General features: G+C 34.1%; 1 protein-coding gene across 2 annotated transcripts in view; it reads right to left on the bottom strand.

Moving 5' to 3' along the window:
• LOC145663017 (phospholipid-transporting ATPase ABCA3-like) overlaps positions 1-17,695 on the bottom strand; it is a 373,059-nt gene that overhangs the window by 247,559 nt on the left and 107,805 nt on the right. For both annotated transcript variants that reach the window (XM_081729148.1, XM_081729149.1), the window contains one exon: positions 12,224-12,405. In XM_081729148.1, the coding sequence (XP_081585274.1) occupies positions 12,224-12,405 (182 nt within the window). The remainder of the gene's footprint in view (positions 1-12,223; positions 12,406-17,695) is intronic.

The raw sequence follows: 17,695 nt of genomic DNA on the forward strand, positions 1-17,695 counted from the left end.
TATCAGTCCTGTTTCATAAATTTTCAAGCTTGATGTGAAGCTTCCCTATAATTCAAATTTATTTTCATGGATTATTATTATTATCGTAGGTATTCTACCGTTATTGGCAGGTTTCTCGCCATAATTGAAAAGCTCCTTTTCTGGAAGAAAGTCTTTTCTAGATCAATAAATACTATATATCTGTTTACCTTTTCTCTAAATCTTTCACAAATCTCTCTTAATAATCTAATTGCATCTCCTGTGCTCTTACCTCTCCTGAAAACGAAATGTTCTTCCTCAACTTTTTCATTCCTCCATATAACCTTCTGTTCAGCATTCCAAGCACCTATTTTGCTGCATGAGATTTGAGGTTAATAGTTCTGATATCTTCACATCTCTCACTGTCTCATTTCTTAGCCATAAGTATCATGATCATCATCGTGAAGTCTTTTGATCGCTCGTATGATTCCTATACTCCATTGGAGACTCGGAACAATTCTTTTTTGTCCTTGTCTCCCATATTCCTAATGAATTCTGTTGATATATTAGCTGTCCCGGCTACCTTTCTATTCCTAATTTCGGATATAACGTTTGCAAAGCTATTCCGAAGAGCACTAAAACCTTTATTGTCCTCGCGTACTTAATATTCTACTTAAACATCTGGACCACTCCGTCTATCCTTACTCTCATGTAACGCTTCAATATGTTTTTCTGTCTTCCTAAATCTTCACTTTTCTCGCTGATTATCTTCCAATTGTTATCTTCCACTGCCATCGGAATACACCCGAAGAATCATATATTTCATTTCCTTGTACATTTCGTAATATTTTCCCACTATTTCTAATTCGTCTATGTCCTCGCATTTTCTTTTGTAAAACTCTTCTCTTGTCCTGTCCGTTTCCCTTTGTAACTCGTTGTGTCATCATGTATGGACCTGTTTCCATGTCTTCCTTTCCCTCAATTTCTGCAATATCTGTTCTATAATCCATGGTAACTTAGATGTTTTGTGTTCGCGGTAACCTACTACTAATTCGATACTCTGTTGTATGCGAAGTTTAATATGCTTCCACCATCTGTTGCTACCTGCAATTATCCTTTTCTCGTTTGAGTATTTTTATTTGAATTCTTCAGCGAAATTATTTCCCACTTCCTCGTTTCTCAAATTTTCAGTGTTGAACATCTCTTTGCCTTCTTTTCTTCTGCCTACATTTTTCAGTAGAATATCCACTTCCACCAGCACAAGGTTATCTTTAGAGAAAATGCCAGAGCCGGGAAGGATCTTCGAGTTCTTCAAAACTATATTTACCTACGACACTACTTTTCTCTCTCTCTCTCCCACCACTGCATTGAAATTTCCCATTATAATAACATATGTACCCTCTCCTAGATGTTTATATTTCGTCTCTTTGTCATAATTTTCTTCTAGTTCTTCAATTGTATGAGAAGTCGTAGGAGCGAGCATATGTCTGTATGTCCACTTCCTTCTTTTTTTCTTTACGTCATAACGTCATAACTTCATAATCAGCAAATTATATTTTTCTTAATCTTCTCGTTAGAGGGCATATCTAGAATCACGAGTATTCCTTCACCATTATGACTGTCCTTTTCATTACCTGAGTAAAACATTCTACATCTTTCGGTGTTCAACACTGAATTACCTTCCCATTTTATACGACCTGCACTGTACTCTTTTACACTTTGATATGCAAATTTTAATTATATTAAAATAAGAAATTATTTTCCTATCAAAATGTTATTTTTATGTCTATTAGTAACTATAGGGTTATATTATATAATTCATTACTTTTATTCATCTAATATGTTAATTCGGTTTATCAGAACCTCTATAATTTAATTATATTGAAAAGAAATACAAAAGAAATGTAATGCAACTGATAGGATTGGGATATAGGAATCTCTACAGCGAGCAGCGAATTTTTAAAAGACTGAACATCTTTGTGTTGGATGAGACCACACAAGACACAGCACGGTGTTCATGGAATCTGAGTTTGAGCTTTCGAGTGTTGCAAACTGGAACTTGAAACCTACTGCAGGGATGCTATATCACGAACTATGAAGCAATGGTCTAAATAATATTAGTCTCGAGCCTAGAACAATAGTACAGAGTAAGAACCATTGAAACGAAAGACCTGCTGTCGCCAGTGAGTTACATTGTACCCCATCTACCATTCAAGTGTGAAAACTACGATACAATGAGATGTCAAATCTTGACTCCCCGTCATTAATGCTTCCTACTAAAACGGACCTAACTGGAAATGACTCCGTGACCAGAAGCCGATGGTCGGCTGCTGAAAAGCCATTACTGTCTGTTCTGCAGGTAAAGGATGTGAAACAATTGATAAAACTAGCCCTAAACACTTATTATGTATGTTGTCACACTACATGTCACACCTCTAAGACTTTTTAGATACGTAAGGAAAGGGTTTTTGTATTTATTTATAATGTAACAATCTGATAAATAAGTTACCAATATTCTTTTCATAAAATGTCGACATATTTCGTTTGCATTGACACAGTCGAGGGGTTGCAAAGTTTCACCAATAGGTTTCTACATCTATCAAGCGATGTGTACTGAAATTGCGAAAGTCAGAGAAAAGTGATATCATTTTGCTTTTAATCATATTATGTGGTAACCGATAATTGTATAGAAAGTGTGTGATATAGTTTGAACAGTATAAACTTGTAGCTTCCTGCTAACTGTATTTAAAATGTGAAACACCAAACTGTATAAACAGTATTTGTAAATTTCTCAGTGACCTCAATTAAAAACAGTACTTTCGTGGGAAACCGATAACGGTTGGCTATAAGCGAGCAGACAGCTAGAAAGAGAGTTTCAGGAAATAGTCCATATCAACGGGGGTAATATCACTGAAGGCTGGGAGGTCATACTTCACTTCGGGTCGTGCTGAGGACGAGGTGACGTCTCCTTTATATCAACTTTTTAGTTAGAAAGTAGCTCAGTGTTAGTATGAACAACGATATAGGTTGTTATAGTAGTTAGCTAATGCTACATTCCGACAACTTACTAAACCTTCGCAAGTTCTTTAGTTAAAAAAAAAATATAATTTCTAGTGAATACTTGCAATAGAACAGAAACCGCGAACTCTGTAGATGTCAAACTAACACTTATATTCATTACAGTATATCAGTGCGGGATAAGTTGTGTTTAATAAAACTTCATTCAGAAAGAGTGTCATTCTTTCCACTCTTGTGGCAATTCTTCCTTTTGCCAGATTAGCAGAATGAGTTTGTGTATTTTGTTCCACAATTTTTCGCCTCGACCTAAAATTAACTCAGCCGCAATTTCGTCTACACCTGGAGATTTCTATTTCTTTAATTTCTTTACAGCGGTTTCTACTTCTATTCGGTTGGGTTTTGGAATACGGTTCTGCGGTGTGTATATCCTTTTCTCCACATACATTAGTTTTCGGCTGCGTGTTAAGCAAATCGTCAAAGAAAACTTTTCATCTATTTAAGATGCTATCCATATCAGTGAGAATTGTTCCGTCAGCTTTCTTTAATATATAAGCACGAGGTTGATAGCCTTTCTTAAATTCGTTGATCCCCTTATACATGTCCCGAATGTATTTATTTTTACTATTATCTTCAAGTTCCTTAATTTTAGCTTTCAAAAAATGACGTTTCTTTGTTCTAAAGGTTTTAGAAGTTTCCCGCCTGATGTCTGCGAAATTTTGTGTAGTTATTTCATTCGGATTTTGTAGCCACTCTGATTTTTCCTGTTTTCTCTTCTCTGTTAGTCTAATGCATTCCTGGCTGAATCATATCCTGCCTAAAAGAGTTATTGTAGTAGGGGGAGACACTTTTGCTATTTGCTATACCTGCTTGATAAAATTAAAGCCACGATTGGTTAGTCGTTGAGGCACTAGATAGTAATAGGGCCACCAAGTTTGTAATCTTGATTAGCTTCTGTTAGTACGGATGTCATGGAAGTATAAAGTAATATTATCTCTCGGTGGAGCACAAATCAAGAGCATACCTGACCTTCGATTTTAATAGAAATAACGTTTATTATCGTATATCTGTTCTGAACTACAGCTATTGAGTTAAAAATAACCATTAGAAAGTCCTTTTCCGTATTTAATCGATATAAATGAAAATATTTAATAATAAAGAAATATTAAACTTTTTTAAATATTTAATTTGACAGGAGGACGTATTGTCTTTGAAATTCTGCAACCATCTTGGGAAAAGGTAGAAGTTCACCAGCATCCAAGTTGTCGGGAATCATAGTAATGGTAGAGGTAAATTTTACATTAGTCCCAGGCGTAATCATAGTAACTTTAACGACTGGGATACGGGATGGAAGGCAATGGGAAACAACCACTCTATTTGCCCCAGTTTGCTGACAACGGAAAGAGAACTTATGTCAAATTGTCTATCGTAAGTCAAAATATAGTTCCGCAAGTAAAAAATTTCCCATTTGGATCTCCGGAAAGGGGTGTCATGCGAAAGCCTATTGGATAATGAAGTAAGAATGTGGGGAAGATAGATAGGGAAAGAAAAGCATGCAAGAGGAGAAAAGGTTTAGGATAGGAACATTGAATTACGTACCATGTTACAAGGAGGGAAAATAGAACATCATAAATCGAAAATGAAACCAAATATTCTAGATCTGGTAGGAGTTTGTGAAGTTAGATGGTGTAAATAGCCCTGGAAGTGTTTGATAGTATTTGTAGATAGACCCAGGCTTGATAGATACAAAATGTATGTAACATGTTGTGACACCGTCTGAGGCAAGGTCACTTTTGGAAACATGGGAGCCTGAACGAGCACTGACAGATCAGTACTAAAAATTATGGTGATAATGACGTTCTTATTACCAATCAAAAGATAATTATCTCGTGGGTCTGCAAGAGGAAGGTAATATAAGGAGTAAATTACGGTAGAGGCTTTAAAAAGCTTGAGACTCTTGAGTTTCAAAGGGTTACAAAATAAAGCAATTTGCGTATGCTGATATGTCTAATAACCAAAACACAACACAAACGCCTGATTTATAGACCTGCTTCGGCGTTCCTCCTTGTATTACCTGCTTTGTGAGTACGCAAGAAATTACTCATTAGTTACCATAATGATAACGTGTTCCCTGTAACCATGGTAACGAGTATGTTGGCTAACAGATCACAAACATTAAAGTTCTACTGGAAGTTCTACTGTTGGAAGTTCTACTTTGTCTCTCTTTCATCCCATCAAGAGAGATACTGCATCAATTCATGGAGCTGTTCTGACTGCAACTCGATGACTTTAGACATCTCGTCGAATACATTCCCTGCTCGCTAACTCTGGCAGAAAATTACTTAGTTTATCCGATTAATGATTAATGGATTGAGTTCTATCTGAACCACTGTGTTGAAGCTGGTTAATGTAATGAAATATAATACGTGATATGTTTCGATTTGTCACTGGTGCATTAGTTATACTAATCACTAGAACCATAACTAATTAAAGATTGGGTTATACTGTAAACACATGAGTTCTAATACAACTCGACAAATACTCGAAAAGAAGTGGGAATACAATACTCGGGTACATCAAATATTTATTGATTTCAGGAAGGCGTACGACTCGGTAAAGTGAGAAACATTATACAACGTTCTTACAGAACTTGGAAAACCGAGAAAGCTAATTAGATTAATTAAGGTATGTTTAAATGAAACCCAAAATAAAGTAAAGTAGGAACATTTTTGTCCACGAGCTTTCACGTCGAGAATGGCCTGAAACAAGGAGATGCGGTCGCCATTGTTATTCAACTTTGTTCTGGAATACGGCATAAGGAAAATGAAAGATAGCAACCAGGGCCTAGAGTTGAACGGTACGCACCAGGTTATGGTATATGCTGATGATGTAAATTTAATAGGGGATGATAGGAGAACAATAGAAAGAAATGCAGAGATCTTACTAAACGCTTGCAGGGACATGGGTTTAGAAGTAAATGCAGAGAAAACTAAATACATGGAAGTGCGTCGGGACCGTAATAGAGCAAATTATGAATATGTTAAAATATTAATACTTTTGATAATGCGGATACTTTCAAATATCTTGGATCAGTATTAACAGACGAAAATTATACTCACGAAGAAATTAAATATCGACTAAAAGCAGGGAATTCGTGTTACTATTTGGTCCAAAATCTCTTGTCGTCGCGAATTCTGTTGAGGAATTTGAAGCTTAAAATATATAAAACGATAATCATGCCTGTTGTTCTGTATGGTTGCGAAACATGGTTGCTTACTCTGAAAATATTTGATAACAAGACTCTGAGACGAATATTCGGACTCAAGAGGAACGGGTATGGGGAATGACGTAACCTCATAACGAGGAACTACATAATTTATACGGTTTACCCAACATTATTAGGGTCGCCAAATCTAAGAGGCTTAGGTGGGGAGGTCATGTAGCTAGAATAGAAGAAAGCAGAAACGCTTTAAAAGTCTTGACAGGAAGACCAATCGGAAAACGACTATTATGAAGACCTAGGAGCAGATGGGAGTACAATATTAAGATGGATCTCGCAGAGATTGGAATACAAAGTAGAAGCTGGATCCAATTGGCTAAGGATAGAAATCAGTGGAGAGCTTTTGTGAACGCGGCATTGAACCTTCGTTTTCCATAGGCCATAGAGTTAGTTAGTTAGACTATTTCTAGTATCACAAATCTCTGGATACATGAAATCCATCTTACAGTTTTTGTTTCAACCAGAAGATGACTGTCCGTAACCTTGTAGGCCATTAAAACACGTAATTGTTGTTAAGTTGGTGCATGACTCCAAATTTATGACTAGATTGATAAGTCCCATATTTCAATGACATTATAATTTATTATGTGTATATTGTATTATTAGTTCATATAAAATTTATCTCGATTTTACTAAAGTTTTTGATTACTGCCTATTTACTTGCTGTTGAGGAACTTGGTTAAATTTGACCTATGTGTTTGTATTATTAATTGGTTTGTTTCTTGTTTTTCCAAATAAACTTTGTGTTAAATTATAAAGGTAGTTTTCTTTTATATTAATTATTAGATGCAGAGTATTCCTTGCTATGCTATTCTACATAAATGAAATATTTAACACAAAACTGTTAAATATTACTATATGCCAGTAGTGTAATAATTTATCATTGTATTACTTGTACTCATGACAATCGAATTTTGAAAAACCTTATGAATTCAATTGTACATTGACCTGGGAAGAACCTTTTCCAATTATGTTTTTAAAACACAAAGGATTACTTTTTCTGATAAACCGTATGTTATGTTTATTACAATATAAAATATATTCATAATAAATTATGTTTATAATACTGTAGTGTGAAGTATCTCGGAATCATTTTGGATAATAAATTATTAATGTAAAAATACTTGCAGCTTATAATAGCAAAGTTTTATGTTTTGTATGTTCTCATTAACACTGTAAATGTAATAATATAGTTTATAAAAGACTTTATTGAGAAAATGTGTCAAGAAATGCTAAACAGTATTCTGCAAGTGTAATCTAAAAGGGGTTTATTTTGAAAATAGCGTTTCAGTGAGACGTATTAAAAAAAAAAACTTCTTGTGAAACAGGCCGGTAGCCAGCCCAAAAAATGTACGGGGGGCCCGCCTGAAGTTAGGGGGGCCCGATCCAACCATATTATAGTTCATTTGCAAACCTACCGTGAATATTTTTGGGAGGCAGCAAAAATTTAAGAGGGACAGGCCCCCTAGACCCCACTGGATAGGGCCTGTTGCCAAATATTTTCAAATCGAATTGTTGCATAATTTGCTACATATCTGAGAATAATTCTAAAACGTAGTTTGGAAATTATATTTTTAACACATTGATCGGCATGTGAGCCATATGTGGCTCACACTAAACTGCTCCGTGAGCCATATATGGCTCACACTAAAACTGACCGTGGGGACCCTTAAGTCATATATGCTCACGCGCTGACTTTTGTTTAGCGGTTATCTGAGGCCCTACGAAAAGGATTGTGTTTTCTTTGACAATACGATGTTTTGGGTCAGGTGTGTGAATGTATTGCATGCAATTTAGCTTTCCGAATTATACATCTACATCCACGAAAAATATGTGAAAATATTAGCTTGCTACACATGTGAAAATGTAACTTCTTTGGGTTTTTATTCAGCTGTGGTACTTCGCACTTTACAATTTAGAATATTCAAATAATATGTTCCTAGAGACCGCAGTGTTCAATATTCCATGTTTTTGAACCAGATCTGGCTCCTGACGGAAAAAATGCTTAAGCAACATAAGGCTCACACAGCGTAGATGTAAATTTGCTCCTCTGAGGCCCCGTGAGCTTACACATTTTTTCCCGCCAGGAGCCAGAACTGGTTAAAAAAAATTGAAATATTGAATATTGAGGTCTCTAGGTACTTATTATTTGAATATCGCTTCGTGGTGTGGTGGCGACCATAAAGTAGACATACGTTGGCACCATGGTCCATTATCAATAGTGACCGTGGGCAGTCAAAGTGTTAAATGTCCAGTGTGTTTAAGAATTCACTGACCCAACTTCGGAAGGAAATTGTTTTTATCAAATGAAAAAAATCTAATAAACATAGGCCGAGGTACGCTTCCTCTTAGACTTATAAACCGCCGAAGATGCCCAATATTACACAATTTATAAAATGTCCTGCCTGGCTTCAAACCACGGAACCTATTGCAGGTCATTTAAGGAATTAAAAGCTTAGACCACTTCAAATTGTTATAGTTTAGTTTATGTTCTCTTTGGTCTTTTATGTCATAAATAATCGCAACCAGACTAACGAGACTTACTCCACGACAATTTTACCTCAAATAAAATAATATAAAGAGTATAGAAACGGTAATAAATACTTACTAGAGATGAGCAAATTCGCAACACTAACCAGTTCTCTGGCTCAATTGACTTGTAACTCATTAATGAGGGCGCGAAGACATTTGAGTATGAAAGGACTATATAGGCCTACATAGTATTCTATGACTTCTCTGATTTCCGTAAGAAACGGTGGCTAAGTGGTAAAATGTGGAACAGCTGTAAGCGGGCTGCCTAGTTCAAGCCCAGGTCTAATAATGTTTTAATGGTTTAAAATTATTTTTATGTGAATTTTGAATTTTATTTAGAAAATGGCTCCGCTTAAGAAACACTTGTTTGCGTGTCTGCTCCGATACCCAAAAGTGTTTGAAAGTGATGAATAAGTGTCATTCGCAGTTGTTCAAGGAGTGTCGATAATGTAAAGAGTGACTTAAATATGTTCATAAGTCGCTTCTAAAGGTACACTCATTAGATACATCAAAAGTGTAGGTAAATTGTGAACACTCTTTTGATTTTTTAACAATTGTTCAAAAGTTTATCCCAAAAGATTTCAAAAACATGCTTCAAGACTGTATTATTTTTTGCAGTATAGAATACGGTACAATTATTTGGAACTGCGAACCAAGATATTTTACTTGTTGCGCGGATTCAACTCAGAATAATCATCTTGTATATTTTTGAGAAATTTTTAAAAGAGTCAATAGGATAAGCTTATCAGATATTTGTCGCGATTTGTATTTGAAAGTTTTAAGTTATATGCGTTATATTGATCTCAAGTTTGTCCATAATATTCTAAATAGTAGTTTATCTTGATGAATTTTTGTCTATGCGATCTCTTAAAACTAGACGAGGAATTCACTCAGTTTCTTTGTATTAACTATCTCTGAAAATCGTCTACTTGTGATAGCTACGGCAAATAAGCTTATCACTGTTTTAGATATATTACAAATAATTTTCTTGTTGTAAGTTGACAAAGTATTAATGATTATTGTTCTGTAAAAACTTTGTAAGTTCTCAATTCTTATTATATACTATCTATTTTTCTCTTTAGTTTATTTCTTTACTTTTCTCTTATTATTTATTGCTGAATATTTTAGGGTTTTCGTCTTCCAGATATTTTTCATCGCAAATTATACATTTTTTCAAGCATTTATATTACATTTTTTACTTTTTATTGACAGGATATTTTGAACCTTTTATTGTATTACATTACACCATGTTCTGTTCTCATTTGAAGCATGTTTTGTTTCGAAGTGTTTTCACTAACGTAGATAAGAAAAGCTTTTATACAGAGTGTTATTTCCATATCCGAGATACTAAAACGTCCAAAGAAAGAAAAACGAAATAATTGTGTTCTTCTTCTACCATTTGCGGACTTCGACAGTCTACTGTAATACCGTATGAAGTGCAAATAAGAAGGTATATAATTAATCTAAAGCTTATATGTTTTGTTTTTATTTAAGTCTAATTTGGGCTCCACACGCCTAGTAGTTACCATGTAACAAGCATTCCAGTAATAATTAGAGTTTCTCCAACGCTCCAGCCAATGAATCGTCTCCACATCCAAGACGCAGAATGTGTAACTTTCGTTATTTATGGTATATTATCCGGGGAATATAATACAACAAATGTACAAATATACATCTTCAGACTATTTTGTGCAAGGTTTCACTGAAATTCTGTCTAACATGACTGGGTTACTAAACGGAACAATTACGTTTGAATCTAACTTGTTTGAAATCCAACTTAACACGATTTATATGAAAGACGAACTGTGTCTCTATTAGACTATATATTTACATGAAGACTGTGTTGGAAACAGTCAACTAAGCTTGGAGATTGTATTCTAAAAATATTTCTTAAGTTAGTGCGAGTAGTTTTCTGTGGTGATTACAACAGTCAATTAGGAATATAAAGAATGACAAATAAGAAACCATAAAATTTGAGTTTTAGTTCAATTAAGGTCACTCTTTTTGGTATCACTTGCGATATTGAAAGGAAAAAAATAACAGATAGTAAATTACTTCCTGTTAGGTTCGAATGATTAGAATTAAAGTGTTCAGTCACTGAGGCTATATGAGACAAGCCCTATTGTTTGAGGTGCAATATGATCACTATTCGTTATTTATCTAAACATTAAAACATACACTGAGTACTGTATTACATCCGCGAACATACGTACAGAAAGCAAGAATATCAGTCATTCAGCTATGAAGAGGTACGCGGGCTACAGTAATTATCTAGTTAAAGTGAAATGAAAAAAATAAAAAAAGCAAATGACAATTTGTATAAGGAAACTATTTATACATTTTACCTCCATGCATTTTATGTCGTTACTCAAGATTTATCGAAATAAGTATTTGTTAATCGAGAACAACCTACACATATAAAGTAATTTTTGACTCGAGACGAGACCAAGCTTGGACAGTTATTTGTCAAGTGAGAGGAGACTTAGACTATAAATATCGTTCCGTGTCATCTCGATATAATCCTTAACCAAGAATGTGTAAAAGATTTATTATTCCCCATCAGCAAATTATTTGGCAAATTATTACGTCCCTTATGGCTTGATAATATTCAATACAAGATTATGCTGTTGTTTGTTACAGACGCCGCGCTGTATATGATGAAAGCAGCAAACTTGTTCCATGCACTATATTCAAAAATGGTTCGCTCAACTTGGTTTGCACGTGGATACCACAAAGTGGCAGAACACAAATGGGTTGAACTTCTCGAGATTCGTAGGTTTATGGAAAGTGTAAAGAAAATATTGGCTAAAGTACCATCATGTGTAGCTGCTTTGAAATACAAAAATACTGAACGCTCTTACCACCAAAACTCAGTTCTAATTAGGTGAGCAACGTGGATAGAATCGTGTAGTTACTACTGTGAAAATTTCATTACTGTAGAAAGTATTATAGACTCTTCCTACGCAGCCGAAGCTTCATCCGTTGGAACAAATCAAGAAATACTAGCATGTTCTAAAGTTTTAAATATGTTTGTGTACTGTAAAACTTATTCCGGTTTCCCACCTGGCATTATTGCTTTAGAAAACTCTAGAGAACTTTTAACAAGAATTGACTTTATGAGAAACAAATTACATTAATTAGCTGATGTTAGTGAGAAAGTATGAAGTAGGAAAGATTGAACTACTATACAATGAAAGAGACGGTAAATCAAAATATAGGTTGTCGTGAATTGTGCTTCATAGCAAATGTTCTTACAGGCACAATGTATTCACTTACTCAACTTGAAACTGGCAGTAGGTGATCTTGCGGATTTCAGGTAGACACTGAAAAAGCAAGATTAAAAATAAAGTTACCTGGAAGTTCTATACTCTTATAGATGCATTATTTTGTTTATTGAGTTGCCATAAAATTAGATAAATAAAGAAGAAAATGACTTACACTGAAAATAAAATACCACGGCTTTGCATAACCATATTTCCCTGGAGCAACATTCTCCAAATAAATTGCTATTAAATAATAAATTGGCATTTGTACAAGTTGTAATATAAGTATTACTCCAACGCTCAATTTATCATCACTATCAAGTCTCTTGAAAACATTGTCCCATTTTATACCAGTTCCTAAATGTAAAAAATAAGGAATATAAAATAAATCTAAACAATTCAATTTTCCCAAATTCATGTATAATCAAAATCGAATTTCAGAGTTAATATCTAATATACACAACCGAAACCAAATACATTTTCTTATTGATTGATTTCAATTTAAGGATTATTTTTGACTGAATCAATAATTTTAAATAGCATTGAGTTAACAAAAACACATCTTAACGTAATTTATTTAGTTTATTTCGAAAGGTTTGCGAAACAAGAAAATAATTATGAGAAAATATCTTTGACTTTAATTTTTTAGAGGAGCCAAAAATACCTATAATACTTTTAAAACCAAAGGAAGTGGAGAAATGAAAATTATGATATAGTAAAGTTATATTACTTTCTGTTTGGCACCCTAGTAGTGAGTTTCAATTGCCTTAAATTGGAATGTAAACATGCGATACAAGCAATAAAACTATAAACTTAACATATAAGTAATGGAACTATTATTTTAACTAATACTCCGATTTTATGCAGGGATACGTATTAATGAACAAATTAAGCCTTATGTAAACGACAAGAATAAGTTATAATTGATTGTTGTAGGTTCTGTTGTCTCTCTGTGAGCATACTGGCAAAGTACTGTTATAACTTATGAGATAAGGGGCCTCGGGGCCTCAGAGCAAGATCAACTGTTCCTAAGATGAACGTGGTTTACTTTAACACTTCGCATGTTTCGCAAGACGGGCTGCGTCCATTTGACCTGAGTTCTAGACCGACCAAGCCAGCTGTATCCAAGACGTAGTTCGTCTATCTTCGACAATTTGTTCACGTGTACACTGTGCACCTTAAAATTGTGTCACTTTACCTTGATTCAGAAGTTGCGATGTACGCCCTATTCTCCAAAGGAGTGGGATACACCCGCTGTGCGGCAAAAACAAAAGTCCTGAAGGTCTACTAGCTAACCTACTGGTCGAGGCGGTTCTGCTAGCTTGTTAGTTTTTCACATGCTCTGCACCTATGGCACCCGAACCTTTAAGAACGCTCACCTACCACCTATGCTCCTGGGCAGATTTCTGGGATAACCTCACAGATTACTTCACCCCATAACCTGGGCAGACTACCCTACTCAGATTCCTCGGGAACCTCACATAAGTTATCGAATCCCGCGATATGGCCATATGATCCAGTGGTTCACCAAACCTATATAAAATGTGTATCTGAAATAGCTTATATGGTAAATGTATCGAAACATGTTATTCAATAAATCATCTCGTTTATTTGCCGAAAGCATTCTTAGGAAGAGTTTGTAAACTGGACAGTGACCGGAATTGCAATAAACCCATGCAGTGATGTGTAACTTATGTGTGCTTATTATTATTGTTACCATTTTTAAAAAAATATCTCCAGTATGTTTCAGTAAATTGCTTGCGAAATTGTCCTTGTCTTGGGGTATTAAACTCAAATACACTTTCCTAGATCTACTTTATCTCTCCAAGCTTTACTTTAGAGCTAATATATGTAAAATTCATTTAAAATTTTATTCATTATTTGAATAAACTGTCATTAGCCAATTTATAAATTATGGCCTTTTTAGTAATAATGTGGAATGATGAAGCGGCAATATCATCAAAATATTTATGCAAATATTCCTGTACTTTCCAGTTATTAAGATCCCGCAATGGAACTTCTAAACTAGTACGGTTACTACGTACGTCAATCCATTATTCCATAGGATAACTGATGAACGAAACCAAATTTTTAATTTCGTTTTCATATTTTACAATTGATCAATAGGCAATGATGAACATAACGGTGCTCATCTGTATGTCATTCATTCATAAATATACGTTTCACATAATCATGTCAATTCCTACAATATTAACCTTCAAATCAGTTTAAGACTAACGGATTCTATAAACATCCAAGCTTTAACGCATGTTTTACATCAAAATTCTTTACGGTCTTTAGCAGAGTTTATTAATGTCTCTAACTTTGCCATCTATTCACACGCGATATTGGCATCTTCGTACGCGTGTCGTTATATTACTATATTGCTCCAATGATATCTCAGATTATTTCATTGTATCATCCACTCTTATCATATGTGAATTTATATTATTAGTGTTGTTAATAAATATTTATTTTCGTGACAGTAACATGTTAATCTGACCTTCAGCTGTTACTCCTTAATATACCGAGAGAAAGTGAAAAACTAAATAACTTTTTAAAAAATGATGTTTATGGATAATTTCAATACGAACTCAGGTTTTGTGTCAAAAATCCTAAAATATTTGTTTTATGCCGTCAGTATTTTATTTCTGTATAAACTATATCATTGATTTAAAAAAATCTTAGTGGATATGAAGTATCCTTTCCTTAGTGTAGCTTGTCATCATAATCTGCATAAAATTATTTCCATTCTAGTTGTGTATAGATGATATTGTTTGTGTACAAAATACACTCGTATTATGGAAACAAGTTAGAATCACCATTCTCAAGTGGAAAGAGTGACTGAATTAGAGATTACATGCTTTGTTTGTGTTGAAAACAAACATGCCAAGTTATTTTCTCAAAGCGAGCATGAACTAGCAAAGGACTAGGATGATAATGATTCTGCACCCTGCGTGGATGAAATTGAAGATCACTTCAGCAATGTTAAAAATGTTAATTACGATCGACAATTAAAAGAAACAAATAACAGTCCAGTTGCACTGACGAAGAAGGAAAACTCTTTTCTTTATTGGGTGTGATATACTTTGCTAAAAGTGACCGACTGTATACCACATAACCTCCCCATGCCACTCGCAGAACGCAATATTATACTATTTGTAGAACAACGACCATCAGTAAAGATCAGCAGTGTAACAGACTCACTTTCTATTTTATTTTTACGAAAATCATTTTGTAAGTAATTGTTATATACACTAATCAAGGGCCATAGAGAAGAAATGCTGAAACAAATTAGACTGATATGCACGATTTGATTCCAGTTCTGTTTTTAATGGTACAAATGGACGGACTCAGGGTAAAAGGTAACAAGTCATTTTTATTCATTTTTCAGGAGAGTCATCTTATTCCCTTTTACCCAGTGTGGATTCCATTGTAGCTTAATTATACCCTTTTGCCCGTCCCTTGTACTTGTTTTTGGTCACGTTTTTTTCATAGGGCTTTTCATACAAAAAAGCGCAATTTAAAATACTACAAGTCTGTGTTGAAAACAGAAAATTGAAAAAAAGTGACTTGTTACCTTTTACCCTGAGTCCATCCAACGGTGCAAATCTGAGTTATCAAGATTTATAGTCAAAATCAACGTAAGGTGACATTGTAGCAAACATGAGTCGAAATTGATTCTCTTCACTCTTAAGTACTATCAGATATGCGGATAAAGATAAAACGGTCTACGAAAGGACGAAAGGTCTACAGACAAATTTGAAGCTTTATGTGAAATATTCCAGCTTACAAAAAGGTTTCCACAACAATTTAACTCTGGCTAAAACTTTGTTGTCACTGATTATGCTTTCGTCTTTTATGAGAAGTGCCCGTTCTAGACCTTCATGAAAGAAAAACCCAGAAAGTATGGGATACTAATTAGAATTGTAGATTGTGAACAGCGTTATATCCTCAATATGGAAGTTTATACCGGAAGAGTATTCGAAGAAGAATCGAAGAAGTATCTCCAAACAAAAGATACAAAAGAATAGATAAATAGTGAAAGGATGTGTTGCTTCTATTACAAATATAGAATGCCATACGAAGACAAACGTATTATTCATCTGTAGAGCTAGAATGATAATTATTTAATGATTATAATTTTACTGCAAAAGAAGTAATGTTGTATAAGAACGGAAGTTCACTAAAAGCAGAATATTATATTCTAATGTTCCTACGTGTATTGATGCTGTTTCCAAAAGTCCATCAGACATTTTACGTCATACATTGCTCGAAAACAAAACAAAGCATTGTTATATTATAGTGTCGATCCAACATAATGATGCAAAATACAATGAAACAAACAAAAATGTAGTACATGGTAGGACTAGTATCTATAATAGAATATGACTAGTGTTTTATTCTCAAACTAAATCAAACTTGCAGTTGACAAAAATGACCAAATGGATAGGTAGGGTTTTTTCTGTTTGGTCTATTCCCATTTAGCCTAATGAACCAATTACCGATTTACAGTGCTATATTTATCGCTTCTTAAAGTTGAACAAAACAGATATTAATGATAAGCCTATTACCAGTTACGCCTACGATTACTCGATTAGTTATTTTATGTATGAGAATTTTTCTTACAAATATTCATTAACTATATTCATATCTCAACGTAAACAACAGCATCAACAGCCACTTATAACAATAGACATAACTGGATCTACTTTTACTAGCTCTTTGGCTTTCTGTGGAACTTTACAATTAGGCACTCTGGTTCAGATAATTATAACATTCTACTCAACAACGATTTCTTTTATCCTTCCTTAACATAGTATAGGGTCCATTACCTTCAAATCATCTCCCCAAGCTTGTTAGCTATACACACGTTTGCAGGACTTTTGAATAACATGTTTATACTGATTAATAATAAGCATAAAGGATGTACTACTTTTGGTATTATTTTACATTAAAATGTGTTCATTTTTAATATGATAATAACATATTACATTATTATTTTTAGTCAGTAACTAAAATGTCCTAATCACATAACTGCAAAAATAATTCAGATTAAGGTTCATCATACTTGTTCTTCATATATTATAGAAATTAATATTCAAGTTACTATAGAAAGAATATAGGGTACTTCTAGTATATTTTCGAAATTGAGGAGAGATATTTTCATTCGCAACTTCATACATCTTTAGATCAAATCAAAATAATTTCGCTTTTTAACTCCAAAAATTATGTGTTGCTGAATTGAATCTTTAATAGTCACGTCTGCTTATCATTCAACTAACCAATAGCATATACCATATTTTACTTTCTTTCAATTCAAGTCTCGTTTTAGAAAAATATTGAACAAGCATGAATGACCTTTCAAAACACAACTGAACTAGCACTTATGTAGCAGTCGATTAGACTGCTTTTCAATAACTTATGCGCCACGATTCACACATTCAACTCCCGATAGGAGAGCATGAAAAGTGTTAACGCACGGCGGTTTGTATTGCTCATTTAATGGTAGCTTCATGTCCCAAATAGCCTTCTACTAGAAAACTACACTGAACGTCAGTAAAGAAACAAACAGACAACTCAAATGAAATCTAACCTAAACTTTTCTGAGGTTAGGAAAGAATCTCTTAGGTGGAAGTGGAAATCG

Source organism: Thermobia domestica, chromosome 10 (assembly GCF_964235325.1).
Source record: "Thermobia domestica chromosome 10, izTheDome1.hap1.1, whole genome shotgun sequence".
Lineage (NCBI taxonomy): Eukaryota > Metazoa > Arthropoda > Insecta > Zygentoma > Lepismatidae > Thermobia > Thermobia domestica.